A 14,779-nucleotide genomic window follows, 5' to 3' on the forward strand; every position below is an offset into this window, starting at 1 on the left:
GTTTTCTTTGTCTGTGTGTGAAGACAACACCTTTATTCAAAGACAGTCTTACCCTGGCAATAGTTGCAGATAACTTCCAGGTCCTATCTTCTCAAGATAGTCTATCACTAAAGACCCAGTTCCAGTCATCTTATCGCTGAGACACAGCAGATTATTCAATGATACTTCTATAACCTTTGCCTTTACCAATCTGATGCCTTCCAGACATTTCAGACTACAATGCCAAACAGCCCCAGCCAACACAGTCTTGTTGGCAGAAGCTGATGGGGATTGTAGTCCAAAATACCTGGAAGGCATTCTGTTGATGAAAGCTCCACTACTGAGCTGGGGTAAGGGACATATTTCCACCAAAGGGATATATTTTCCATCCCAGTGTCACTGCATCTAATCAGTATCACTTCTCATTTTAAGGGTTTCAGCTATACTACTCATCAGTGGGGACGTATTCAAGCTGCAGTGGCTGCATTAAACCACCTTCCCACCCAAGGGCCTCCAATGCCACAGCCAAGCTTCAATTAATATGAAGGTCCCAATGCACACTATAAATCCAACTGCAAGAGTCAGTCGTAAGGCTCCCTGATGCCATACCACTTTTCAGTGTTCAAAACTCCTATTGTTCTAGGCACATTAGCGCAAGTAGTTTCTGAGCTCTGGGCGCAGTACTGTGCCTAAGATTTCAGATTAAAACTGCAGAGTGGAAGGCAAGGAGGACCTTTTTCTGCTTCCCCACTTCCAGCTACTCTCTGAAGATTGGGAAAGAGACCCTCTTAAGAATATTAGGGGGGTGGGCTAGACCGTGTGAAAAAGGAACATAATATTTTAGCTGCAGTTCATTCATTTTCAGCTTTGTATTCATGTTATATAAAAGTGTGCCTAGACATTCCATTGCCTAGACATTGGTGTGCCTAGACATTCCGCCTATAACCTAGGTTTAAGGTGCAATTTAGCACTTAGCTTTCATATCTCAGTTTCTAATACTGCCACTAGTTTCTTGGCCCAATTTACAAGAAATACCACATTAGATGGATCGATAGATGTAGGAAAGCAATTCTACCATTTATTCTCCAATAACAAAGAATGCATTCCAGAGGTACCATCTTAGTTGCTATTTTTAACATTATTATCTATTTATACTATCTATCATAGCAATAAAGCCTGGCTCTACATGCCAGAAACCAGCACCCTCACAATGATACCAAATAGTTCCATTTGTAAAGACTGGCTCACACAGCATAAGGTAGAGATCACGATACTAAATGGTCTTGGTCCAATGTACCTGGAAGGCTGTCTTCTTCCCTATCAGGCCTGGTTCAGGGTCCTCAGTGCAACTTTATGAAGCAATGTACAGTCAACATTGTGAGCAATGCTCACTGAAACTTCCTACAGGCACTTGTACTGTTGACTACTCAACAGTAGTCAAAAGCAATCAACTGTCAGCTAAGCCCACAAAATCTTCCTTGGCCAAAATTCTGATGTCCTCAAGTATTTTTTGGTCTTTATTCATTCGCTTAGCTATTAATCTAGCTCTTTGCAAAAGGCTAGGAAATAAATTAAGGCATTCAACCAGCACAATTTAAATACATTCACCTACAATTCTAAAAACATATAATGTGGCAGCTCCATTATAAACAAGAGAACTCACCTCTAAGTAAATGTATGATTTGGGTGACAAGCTTTTTAACGCCACATGCTAGCAGCAGAGGAAATTATCAGCTAAACAGCCATCCAGTTCTTCTTATTTGATACATAGGGATTACACACCTAAACGGCAGTTTAATGATATACATAGACAGATTCTAGCCTGATTCTCTGCACAGTTTTAACAAATTGTTTTTGATTTTCAGGTTTTACATTTCCAAAGGATGAGCACCCATTGTTTCTTCAGCCCATTAACACTTGGTGTAACCTGCAGTCTTTTTTCAGCAGGCACAATCCAGCCTAATTAAATGGCATCTCATTCACAAAGGCTTATGGAGAAAGACTGCCTTATTCTATCTGTAAACGTGTATCAGTTGTATGAACACAATGAGTCAGTGAGACTGTGCTTCCTCATACATCAGCATGATGCAATAGCATTTAAATATACACATCTGTAGTCTGCCTTCACCTAAAACAAGTAGCAAAAAAGAAGTATCAAATCTGGATCCAAGGCTTTATTTAACTGCAAATCATCCGATGAACCTCCATCAGTAGTTACACTAAATCAAAGAGACTGTACCCTTTGTAGCAAAGGGCTAGTACAAGAGGAAATCTAATCATATTGTTAGTAATTATTAACCATTTCTCCTACAGCAGTGACAAGGAACCTGTGTCATTTCAATGTCCTGCTGGACTCCATCCCCCACCATCCCTGACATACTGGCTGGGGCTGATGGTAGATGGAGTCTAACAACATATAGGGGGCCACAGATTCCCCATCCCTGCCTTACAGATTACCATAGATGTGTGTTTATCACCAGTACTGCATTTCAGCCAAGTATTATAGGCAAGAGCCCTGTTCCTTGGAATAACAGGTGCTCAGTTGCAAATTGTACAATCCCATGTGCAAGAACAGGGCAGGCAAGCGGCCCACCCATAGCCACAGGACTAGCCCATGCATGAAATTCTGGTTTAATATCTGATGGACTTCATTTCAAAACTGGTTAGAGAAAATATTTATAGTAACCAAGAATCAGAAGATCTTCCACATTGCTGCTACTAATGTAATATCATACACTATTCCCGAGAACATCTTTTCAGCAGCAGAACACTTATCAATGGGCCTTCATGCTTAAGTAACATTGTCCAAAGTTCTGGGTACATTTTTTTAATGGACACATAAAAAACAACAACTTGCCTCTGTCAGATTTAGGTAGTTTCAGGCAAAACATGATTAGGCAATTTTGAAAAGAAAGCCATCTCAAGGAAAGGTCAATGTGCAAATGAGCCAAATAAGAACTTTGTGAATTGGTGAGCCCCAAAACGATGCATAAAAGAATCAGGCGTTGTTTGTGTTAAGCAGAAAGTTAAACTATTAACACATAACTTCTTTAATGTCAAATTTCTGTCCCAAAGCCCAATATGAAAAGTATCAGCAAATACAGTGGAATTGGAGTGAGAGGGGAAGCCCAGGATCTTTCTAAGTGCCAACAGAAACACCACACTACTTTTCAGCAAGTAGCGCCCGAGTACATATTGCACACACAGACACAGAGTTGTTATTGTAAATGTTCCCCATTATCTCATTGCCACTCTAACAAACACAGGCATCGCTGAACCTCAACTGTCCATTACACTCGTCAAAACAGGATCTCTTTATAATACTCCATGGCTCCAGGCCCAGAGTGTTGTAAAGAGACCAGACAGGGAGCGAACAAACAGAGAACAAGAATCCAATACGGTTAAGTCACAGTGAACAAATAATTTGCACACATTTAAACCAGACATAATGCATGCAAACATCTGGAGAGATGTTATATCTGTTTCATCTACTGCTCATGTTGGAGCCCTTGCCCCAGACACCCACCATGGGAGGAGAAAAAGTTTGGAAATGGTTGAGGGTGGGAGGATGAGTGGCTAAAAGGAAAGCGGAAAAAGGCAGGGAGCAGTTGGGGAACCGAATGAATCATTTATTGAAAAGCATTGCAATTCGGCTGTCCTAGACCCTACCATGTCGCCCTGGACTGCCACCTGACAGCTGCCCAGAAATCAGCTCTGATTAGCTAAAAAATAGTATGGGATGGGAGAAACACTTCACCATGCAGTAGGTAAACATAAAAATGCTTTCTTTGCAAGGGACTACATACCTGCCAATATTATGGGGGCAACCTCAAACAGTCAGGCACTGCCCAATGAGTGGCATATAACTGGGATTACAGAAGGCTTGGGAGTAAAAGAATTAGGAATGGTTGATAACACTTGCTCAGGCAGGGGTGCTACTAGAATAGAAATGAACAGCCCCAGGTGCATTAATAGACTATTCTAAAGCAAGTGAAGTCCTTTGTTAAGGACAATTCCTTTTGGGTTCCTTCCTGTGCTTCTTGGAGGGAGGGAGCTGCAGGTCGTTTCCCCCCACCCCACGGGGCTGTTCTATAGTGAGCGAAAGAAATCAGTTGTGCCAGCCCGTTGGCTGTGTGAGCTGACAAGGGCCAGCAAGCACTCATGCATGCTACGTCCTTGGACCATTGCAGTCAAAGACACATAAACACCTCTCCTAACCCCTGAAATGAGAACTTTCTGAACAAGCCCCGCTCAAAAGTGCTCCACTTGTCTTTTGCCTCTACATTAAGGGTGCAGTTTGTGAGTTTACCACCGTGTGGCAATAAACTCCGCATAAATGCTGCCTCCAACCATCTCTGCAGTGCCACTAATAAAGTTTAGCTCTGAAAAACTGTGGCAAGCACCAACAGCACTATTACAACAGAGCAAAAAGCTGAATAAACAGTGTGTCTGACTCAAACCTTATGACCACATCTAGAGGGGGTTAAAAAATGGGCAGTTTTCCCTTTGTTAAGATGACAGGTATCACCTGGTGTACAAAATATTGTTCCCCAATGGTCAGCCATGCCCGGGGAGGAATCACAGCAAAAGCTACAGTACATATGCAGGTATCATTAAGCTGATTTCTGATTGGGCTGTCACAGGGATGTCCTAATCCATCATCAAGCAGTACATCACTGCTTTCCATTGGTCTGATTACTAGAGGATCCTGCAACAGGATTTTTAGGAAATTTGGTCTGAACAACTCAGAACTGATCCGCTTCTTTAAAAAAAAACATGCAAAGATACAAAGACGGACAGACGGACAGAGCAGTGGGGAAGAAAACTCACCTTGAGGTCTCTGTGGACGACCCCCATTTGGTGGCAATGGAGAACAGCCTCCAGGATCTGCTGGATGCAATGACTGCATGCAAACACCAGGGGGCGTGTTAGTTCACGGTGAGTGGTAACAACCACACAGGCTGGTGGGGTGGGGTGGGAATAATGGGGGGAGAAGTAAGGAAAGGGAAAACGGAAGAGGAGAAGAAGGACAAGGAAAGGGAGGAAAGGGAGAATGGAAAATAAAGGAATCTGACTCCCTCTCTGTTCAGGTTCTAATTGCAAAAAGAAGAGAAACCCCAAGTTACAGATACAAACTCTGGGAAAGTGAGAATAGGACTGCAGAATGATGAATTGCCCCTCGCCTCGCTCTGGGAGAGCTAAAATGCAAGGACTCAAGACAGATAGGAAATCTGACAGCCAGGGGACCAGTTACAAAGCAGGTGAAGAAGGGACACCAGAGGTGTCGTTGCTGAACTCAAGGAAGGCAAAGGAATGGAACTTCTAAGGAGGGTCACAGGAAGTTTGTCATCTCTGCCCTCAAACTCCCATCACCTTCCACAACCCTGTTCTGGAGCTGCAAGCCACCTATTCAGGTCTGACGTCAGCACTCAGCACCTTGGGACCGCTGCCAGACCTCCACCCGACCGGGCCTGCCATTGCAAAGCTTTGCCCTGAGCCCTCGTGACTAGGTGCACCAGGGACTCAAGTCTTTATAATTCCATACAGTGCCCCCAACGTAGCATGATTCTTCTGCATTCTGTGAAATTTTAATTTCCACCACCGGCAATGTTTGTGGTCAGAGGCCCACAAGGGCACTTCCATCAAAGGCCTCCTCAAATCTGGAGCAGGCTTGGCACCAAATCCACTTACGCTCAAACAGAATTTGCCAAAGGTTTCAAATTAGTTTGACTGAGTCGGTTGCTTATATCCTTTGTCAATTCAACGGTGGTCCATGGGCAATTTTAAATATTCCTATATTCAAACGTAATGACCAATGTAGCAGTCACTGCTTTTTATTTTCATCTCGCAGAGGCGGCAGAAGTATGTCCAACTAAGGATTATTGTACTTTTTGTGACTTATTACCACATGGCAGGAAGGAGAGAAAGCCGCAAAAGCCCAGCCCAATAATGCTATCTGGAAGATTAGATGTTCAGTGTATACATTGATGGCTGTCCCTTAAAAAGAAACAAAGAAGTACTTGGAACACCTCTGTGATAATCCTCTTTCCCCATTACATGGCTTGAGAAGATCTCAGGAGTTTGTGAAGCATGATGAATTTTAAAAGACGGTGATGTAGTCATTGACCATTCTAAAGCAAGTAGAAGACTTGGTCATGTGCAGGTCTGATTTCATAAATGTGAATGCTCAGGAACAACAAGAAGTTCAAACATTCACTGAAGGGCTTACTGAAATCTATCCTCTCTCTAATCACACATTTCCATTTTTTAGATGGCATAGCCATGTGCCCTACTTCACATGGGACAGCCCTCAACTTGAAGGCATGTCTGATCCAAGTCTGGTTTAGAGGTAAGAATCAGAAGACAGGACAGCAAGAAGAGCCCTGAAGTTGCCCGTCAATGGTTAGCACCTGAACAGCAGATTGAGCTGGCACACAGACTACCTGGTCACAGTCTTAGGTGAAGATTTACTATATTTCTACTTAAACTGTAGTAATTGCTTCCCAGTTTACATCTATACGTATTAAGTAGCATAGGCAAATGGTATGCAAATCGGTGTCCTTTTTTGGCAATGCATTTCCACTTTCCCCCCTCTCTAATATGCAAATGACCATCCTAGTACTTTCCTGCATAGATCCAAGCAGACACTGTGTACAATAACACTCTTGGCCCTGCTAAGGAAGGCAATCAACCAATTATCACCACCGTTAACAATTTCACAAGCAACCATTTAAGCAACACCAGAAGCAGCCGCTTCTAAGGCTTGGCTCACATCTAAGCTCCTCAATTATGCCCCATCTCTACTTGTTCATCAGTATCTCTTCCAGAGATACATTCTCCCAGAGGCCAAAACAGAAAAGCATTACTTAACAGCACTCTTCTTGCACTCACCTGCCTTTTAGGGATCCATCACTCCGGCTTGGCTCCAGAGTTTGGCAGGGCCCTGGGCATGTCGCCCTGGGTGTCCCTCCCAGCACCCAGGTGTGGGCCCTCCAGCAGCAGTGGTGTGACAGTCACCAGCCTCCTCCCTTGCTCGTAAGACTGGGGGGGACACCTGCATAAAGGGGGCCTGCAGCAAAAAAGGGGCCCCCAGCAAATGAACCATATCCCATACTGCTCTGGAGGGTTCCCTGAACCCTCAGGAACAATTATTTGGGAGGTGCAAGTGGGTTTTTCTGGGGTGGTAGTGGTGAATATTAGATACCCTGACTTGCATCCAAGAGTAAGCACCGTCCACCAATGTGAAACCACCAAATAAACCCACAATGTTTATAGCCCAAAGACATTTGGAGAGTTTCTTAGAAGTTTGCAGAAATCCTGTTCTATCTGGATGAAGCTCTTAGGTTGCTCTGAGCCCGTGGCAGAGTCTAAGGTAAATCTGAAGAAAATCTCCAGCCTATTTGTAGTCCCTCTTGAATGTGATAAGGCAATAGAGTGAGCTTCACAGATAAGCCAAGGTGCGGTGTGAGGTTACAGCTGGGTATCTGAAAGCATAGTTGTAGTGGGAAGTAGGGGGAAGATAAAGGTAAAGGTACCCCTGCCCATACGGGCCAGTCTTGACAGACTCTGGGGTTGTGCGCCCATCTCACTCACTAGTTAGGCATGATTATCAGTGGCAAATGCAGTTTGCCAAAACTGTTTCAGCTCTATGTGATGTTCCACACATTACGTAACAGCAAACTTTACATCTTTAGGTGTACACATAAAATATATTGCGTGTCCATCTAAAAATGAAGCAGTCCCAGTTTAGGGTAATCCATGTGTGATATGGGTCCCTGATAATAAGTGATTATTCCCTCCTGCACATCGCTAATGTACTGAAAATGATTATCCCTAAAGAACTGAATGAACAAGCTGATCTCAGCAGAGTGTCCTTGAATCCTGTTGACCTTCAACACAGTGTAAAGCTCATCTGTCTCCACAGGATTCTGACACAGAAAGAGAATGATCACCCAATGGACAAGAAAAGATCATTTTAAGAATAAAATGGATAATGCCAATGCTATACCGCATAGCTTTCATTATGCACATAGATAAATTTATCTACATCACTGACTACTGCAACAAAGAGTGCATTTAAAATTGGGGCATCGCTTAAGTCAGCATTGGGGAACCTGTGGACCTCCAGATGTTGCTGGACTGCAACTCCCATAATCCCTGATCATAGGCCATGTTGGCTGGGGTTGATGGGAGCTGAAGCTCAAAATCATCTTGGGGGTCATAGGTTCCTCATCCATGAATTATTTACCTGCCCTACAGAAGGAATAGCACTGCCATATTTGGGTGAGGACATTAAAAATCTGGGTTCTAATTCCTTTCAGTCTACAAATGAACAAACTAATTTTGTTTCATATCCTAAGCTGCAGACACCAGTTGGATTGCCACTAATAAAAACGGAAACCAAACGAAGAAAATTAAGTTCTACAGCTTGCCATCTAAAACATGAGCAACTCCTACATGGATCAGGCCCAACAACCCTGCTTTTGTGTGGGAAAAGATGGGTCCCTTTAAGGCATTTGCTCATTGTACCCTTAACATATTGCTGCTAGTGGTGTGCATGACAAGAGTTCCTGGCTCATTCTTAAAGAATCTGGTTTTGCCCTATATGCAACACACTTTCATACCATGCACTGATCAGTTCTGAATAAGTTACTCCTTGTTGGAGGTGTGCATATGTCATGTGAACAAAGTATTTTAATTCAATATTATCCTACCAGCACCTCCCAAAAACAATATGGCAGAAGAGGGCAGTTTCACTTGACCTCATTTGTATGTGTTAATTCATAAATCTGTTACTATTTCAGCACCGATTTGTGATTTTTTTAAAAAAAATCTACACAAAAATTCACACATAAATGCATATTTAAATAAATGTTTTTGGAAAGAAACCTAATAAAATTCACGTTTCTAAACATATTTTCTCTCTAAATACACATTTCAAAATTTATTTAATGTTTTTTGAGCCAGCAACTGCATCACTACGCAAAGATGTATGACATCTAAAGGATAACTACATTCTGTTCAGCACATTATTAGTTCAGGAACTGTGGATCAAGTCAGTTCACAGCACAATTCACACAAATCTAATTCCTTAAGTACCCTAATATCTAGACTCAACCGAGATTGCTCCTGTTAGCAAGACCTGGTGATAAGTTGTATTTTATTGACTCCAAATCTTAACAGCCATTCTTCCTAAGAGAAGAAAAGACCCTGTAAGTAGTTGACTAATATAGCTGAAAAGTCTTTCCCAAACCCCTACTGTCAGGCCCAGGACCCTTTGAGGGCTGCCAAAACTTCAACACATTGATAGGCCCTAACACTGCCAACAAGTGCCCTAAATCTGTGAGCTACTATTTTACATTTCCCACAACACCCCTGGCACAAAATTGCTCTGGAACACTATGGGAAATTAAAAATGGCAGTGCACTGCCACTGCTAAAGACCACCAAACATGAGGCAGCCCTCCAAATATAAGGCCATTTGTCCTTTATTTGAAGTGCTGTCTTAACCAAGTCTTGTTTCAAGGTGAAGAACCGTAAGAAGAAGGAGAGCAGAAGGGACCTTGAAGTTGCCCATCAAAAGGTCATCTGGACAACAGTCTGAGCAGGTTACTGATCACTCATTGTCTGTTCCCTTTTGATGGGATGTACAGTATTTTCTATTCATTGGAAGTTATAAGATTTTGCATCTATACCAAAATTTGCACGTATAGATATAAATTAGCACATTTTGTGCATAATGGCATCTATTTTTCTGGTGCTGTGTTTCCTTTTCGTTTGGTGTTGTGTACTTGGACACCTCAACCAGTTGGAAAGTTGCTCAGAACTCCCTTGATCCTAGAGTTGAACCCTACCTACTGGGAATGTCACTGCATATGGACAGGATTTTTTCCTGAATAGTGGAAAAAGTGGGTACATACTCTCTCTCCACCATGCATTCAACATACATGTGAAGTAAGCACTCCATACAGACACCTGAGTTCACAGTGACTTGGGCCAAGACCACATAACACCGGTCTTGAAAGACCGACATTGGCTCCCAGTACGTTTCCGTGCACAATTCAAAGTGTTGGTGTTGACCTTTAAAGCCCTAAACGGCCTCGGCCCAGTATACCTGAAGGAGCGTCTCCAACCCCATCGTTCTGCCCGGACACTGAGGTCCAGCGCCAAGGGCCTTCTGGCGGTTCCCTCATTGCGAGAAGCAAAGCTACAGGGAACCAGGCAGAGGGCCTTCTCGGTAGTGGCACCCGCCCTGTGAAACACCCTCCCATCAGATGTCAAAAAGATAAACAACTACCTGACATTCTGAAGACATCTTAAGGCAGACCTGTTCAGGGAAGTTTTTAATGAATGACATATTAGTGTATTTTTGGTCTTTGTGGAAGCCGCCCCGAGTGGCTGGGGAAACCCAGCCAGATAGGCGGGGTACAAATAATACATTATTATTATTATTATTATTATTATTATTATTTGCAGCAATTTATCTGTCTTGAAATTGAGGGGGTGGGCAGCCACATCCATTGGGCCTCCACAAGGAGAATTTGCCTGACATTATCACCCGGTGTGCATTTAGGTGGAGGACATATATCTACCAATAAAATGGCCAGGAAAGTCCCCAGAGACACAGCTGTGACGAGGGACACTAATCTGTAGGCTTTCCAACTGCATGGTGATAAATCTTATGGTAGCTGCCTCAAAAGCCACACCATATACAAGATGTACCTTGTCCAGAGAAAATGGAGATCAGCTCATGAATGGCCTTCTTGGTGTCACCACTTCTTCCAGTTATAAATATGTATTAAAATACACCCCCCCCTTCACCCCACAAGCATTCTCTGAAAGAAAATAGCCAACCTTTTATCGCTTTCTGAGCACCAAGATTCTGAACACAGTTCAGAGTAGGGAAAGGGTGCTAATGCATTTTGCACTTTCTGCTCCTTCAAAATATTTTTTCCCCTTGTTGGGTTTAAGTGTTGTTTTTATTTATCTTATGCTGCTTTGTGTGGTTTCATGCTGATTTTACACTATGGTAATTTTGTGCTGGTGCAGCCTTTCTATTGACTGATTCAGTTGCTAATTTGATTGTATAGTTATTTCAATCTGTTATCACCTAGAGGATGTGGTTAATTGGGCAATACATAAATGCCAAAATAAATAAATAACTGGGGTCACTTTTCCAAATCAGCCTGCTTACATGTCCTAATCTTCTTTATAGGCCTTCTTCCAGGTGCCCAGATACCTAAGGAGAAATGTGTGGAAATGTTGGAGCAAGTCTTCTCACTGGGAGTGCCCCAGGTATGGTACGAGATCCCCAGAGAAGTTCACCTGGTACATGCTTTCTTAACATTTCAGTGTTATACAAACCCCCTTAAAAAAACAAACACCTTTTCCAGGTCTTTTAATACATTTACTCCCTTTAAAATTAGTTCCAAACTGCTTTCACATGCTTGTTCTATTTCTTATGTGATTTCAATGCTGTTATGTTTTATTGATTGCATTTATATTTTACTGTGCTGAAAGGCTTGCTGGAGGCGTGGGGAACTGAATGGTGGGCTATCATTTTCTAATCTAAATAAAAAATCCACATTAAGTGCCCTTGGATGTCCATCATTTGGCTAGGTCCTGAGAGCCACACTGACATCACATTTACTTCCTCTGATGAGGAAGGCAAACTAGGGTGGCCACATGTCTTATTTTACAAGAGACAGTATTTGAAGATGTCCTCTTGGGGATGAAGAACCCTAAGAAAGGAGCAGAGCAGACACCTTCCAATAGTTAAAAACAAGACAGCAGGAACAGAGGCCACCTGCTCACAGTCATCACCACTAAGGTAAGAAGTATTATATTTCATTTTTAATTGTAGGAATTATTTCCAAATTTGCACCTATCTATATAAAGGGACGTGGGTGGCGCTGTACCACAGAGCCTAGGACTTGCCGCTCAGAAGGTCAACGGTTTGAATCCCTGCGACGGAGTGAGCTCCCGTTGCTCAGTCCTTGCTCCTGCCAACCTAGCAGTTCAAAAGCACATCAAAGTGCAAGTAGATAAATAGGTACCACTCCGGCGGGAAGGTAAATGGCATTTCCGTGTGCTGCTCTGGTTCGCCAGAAGCGGCTTAGTCATGCTGGCCACACGACCCGGAAGCTGTACACCAGCTCCCTTGGTCAATAAAGCGAGATGAGCACTGCAACCCCAGAGTCGGCCACGACTGGACCTAATGGTCAGGGGTCCCTTTACCTTTATATAAATTAGCATATGGCACTTTTATGAAAACATGCCTTTTGTCGATCTTTGTGGTCATTCCAAGGCAAATGCTTGTGCTCTACCATGCCTCCCCCTTTCCGAGGAGGACACATCCTTGCAGCCTTCTTCCTTCCTCTTCCATGTAGCAGAAATATTGCGCTGGCTCAAACCTGGCTAAAACTCTGGGTGGCTGAACCAGCCAGTGCTAGTTGCCTGCCTGCTTTCTCCAGAACAAGACTGAGGGCTCTGTCCCTTCTCATTAGTATTTTTAAGGTATCCTGGTTCAGCTGCTCCTGTTGCCAAGCTGTTGTCTTGGTTGCTACGCTTATGCATGTGCTAGCCTAGAATCCAATTGGTTATTTGGACATGCTCACTTTCTCTCCCTCACCCTCTCCCTGAAAGTGAAACTGGTGATGGATCAGGTGCCAGGTGAGAAAGGTAATGGGCTCTAAATAAGAAAGAACATTTTCTGTGCTGGGGTTTTTAGGGCTGCAGAGGAATAGAGTCTAACCAAAGGACAGCCCAAGGATAATTATGTGATGCAAGAGCAATGGAATAGAAGGAGCAGTAAGATCCTCTTCACTGGGGCAGTGCAACCCTATGAGTTTTGGGAGAATGAAAAAATTGACATGTAATGCAGTGGATTTTTCTATGCTTTGGGGTCCTTTCTTTTACTGAATATATTTTAATCAGCTTCACTGGCATCTCTGGGAGTTGAGGGGTTTATTATTGTATTGCACTGAAAGTCCAACTTCTGCTGCACTGGAATGCAATGCAGAGATGGGTAAATCATTCTGGTTAGATAAATCCGTCGTAACTGGATACCTTAGGAGGAACTATAGCTCAGTCATAGAGCACATAGTTTAGTTTTCAGCACCTCTAGCTAAAAAAATGGCATGAGATCTTGGAGCTTCTGCCAGCCAGAGTAGGCTATACTGGGGTAGATGGGCCATGGTCTGACTACAAAGCAGCCTCATGTGTTCATGTACACATGAAATGGACTATAGCAGGAGTAGCCAATATGGTGCACTCCAGATGTTGGACTCCCATCAGCCTGAGCCAGCATAGTCAATGAAGTTCAACAACATCTGGAGGACACCATGTTGGCTAGCCCTGGACTGACAGTCTACAACTGTGGCTAATAACTGAGTTAATTCAGAGGTTTAGCACCTTTAACAAACTACAGTTCTCAGGATTCTTGGGGGAAGCTGTGACTGTTAAAGTGGAATGAGAGTGTTTCAGATATATGGTGTGGGGATGTGACCTAATACTCCTAGAGATCAATGTCCAACAAATGCACCTTTTAAATATAAGCATGGTGCCTATTTTTCTGATGTGTATAGGCTGCTGGAGTGTACCTAAATCTAGACCTATGTTGCCCATCAATGAGTACTGTCTTCATTTGTTTGGAATTGGATTGGATGACTTTGCTAGTTCTGAAGATACCTAGGCTCCTGGAAGCCAACTGCAATTTAAAACATGTCTATTTCAAGCTTCTTGGATTCAACACTTAAAAAATAAAAGTTCTTTCTAGACTGTAAAGCAGAATATTTTGAAGGTAACATTTGGAAATATCTTTGCTAATGCATGCCAGTTGACATACACCTACACACACCCAACTGACATGGCATTTTGCTTGCTCACAAAAATGCTACAATTACCTTGATCGGAAATTAAACTCTCTCAGGTGTTGGAAAGTATGGAAAGAAACCTAAGAGCGTGCCTTTGGTCCATCTCTCTCAATATAACCTACACTGAGTGGCAGTGGCTCCCCAGAGTTTCAGACAGGCTTTTCCACATTATATATGGAGATGCCAGGGAATGAACCTGGAATCTTCTTCATGCATAGCACGGGCTCCGTTACTGAGCTATAACACTACCTGTTGTTTTTTTCTGGGGGGGAACTTGGCACAACTCTGGACACTCCTCTTACCCAGAAAGGGTCTCAAATAGCATGATAACATATGGGAAGAGCCTGCTGGCTCAGACCAACGGTTCTATCTAGCCCAGCATCCTGTTCTCACATTAGCCAACCAGATGCCTACAGGAAACCCAAAGCAGGATGTGATCAAAACAGCCCTCCCCCCAGCAACTGGTATTCAGAGGTAAACTGCCTCTGACAGTGGAATCACAGTGGATTGTAGCCAGTGATTAGCCCTATCCTTCCTTAATTTGTCTAACCCTCTTTTAATGCCATCCAAATTGCTGGCCACTGGTACTTCTTGTGGGAGCGAATGCCATAGTTTTATGTAGGAACTTTTTTTTGTCTGTTCCGAATCTTCCAATATTCAGCTTCACTGGATGTCCCTGAGTTCTAGCGTTATGGAAAAGAAAAACTTCTCTCTTTCCGCTTTCTCCATAACAAACGTAATTTTATGCACTTCTATTGTGTCTCCTTACCTTCCTTCTAAAATGAAAAGCCCCAAATGTTGCAACCTTTCTTCGCAAAGGAGTCACGCAATACCCTTAACCATTTTGGTTTCTCCCTTTTCTGAAGCTTTTATCCTTTTTGAATTGAGGCAACCAGAACTGTCCATGGTATAACAAGTGTGAGCGCA

General features: G+C 43.1%; 1 protein-coding gene across 19 annotated transcripts in view; it reads right to left on the reverse strand.

Annotated features, from left to right (window-relative positions):
* The window catches only part of CAMK2B (calcium/calmodulin dependent protein kinase II beta), a 195,234-nt gene that overhangs the window by 61,081 nt on the left and 119,374 nt on the right, over nucleotides 1–14,779 (reverse strand). For 14 of the 19 annotated variants that reach the window (XM_053367312.1, XM_053367310.1, XM_053367307.1 and 11 more), the window contains exon 6: nucleotides 4,810–4,882. The exons of the other annotated variants lie outside the window; for them this stretch is intronic. In XM_053367312.1, coding sequence (XP_053223287.1) covers nucleotides 4,810–4,882 — 73 coding nt within the window. The remainder of the gene's footprint in view (nucleotides 1–4,809; nucleotides 4,883–14,779) is intronic. 19 annotated transcript variants of the gene reach the window in all.

Source organism: Podarcis raffonei, chromosome 15, assembly GCF_027172205.1.
Source record: "Podarcis raffonei isolate rPodRaf1 chromosome 15, rPodRaf1.pri, whole genome shotgun sequence".
In the NCBI taxonomy this organism is placed as follows: domain Eukaryota; kingdom Metazoa; phylum Chordata; class Lepidosauria; order Squamata; family Lacertidae; genus Podarcis; species Podarcis raffonei.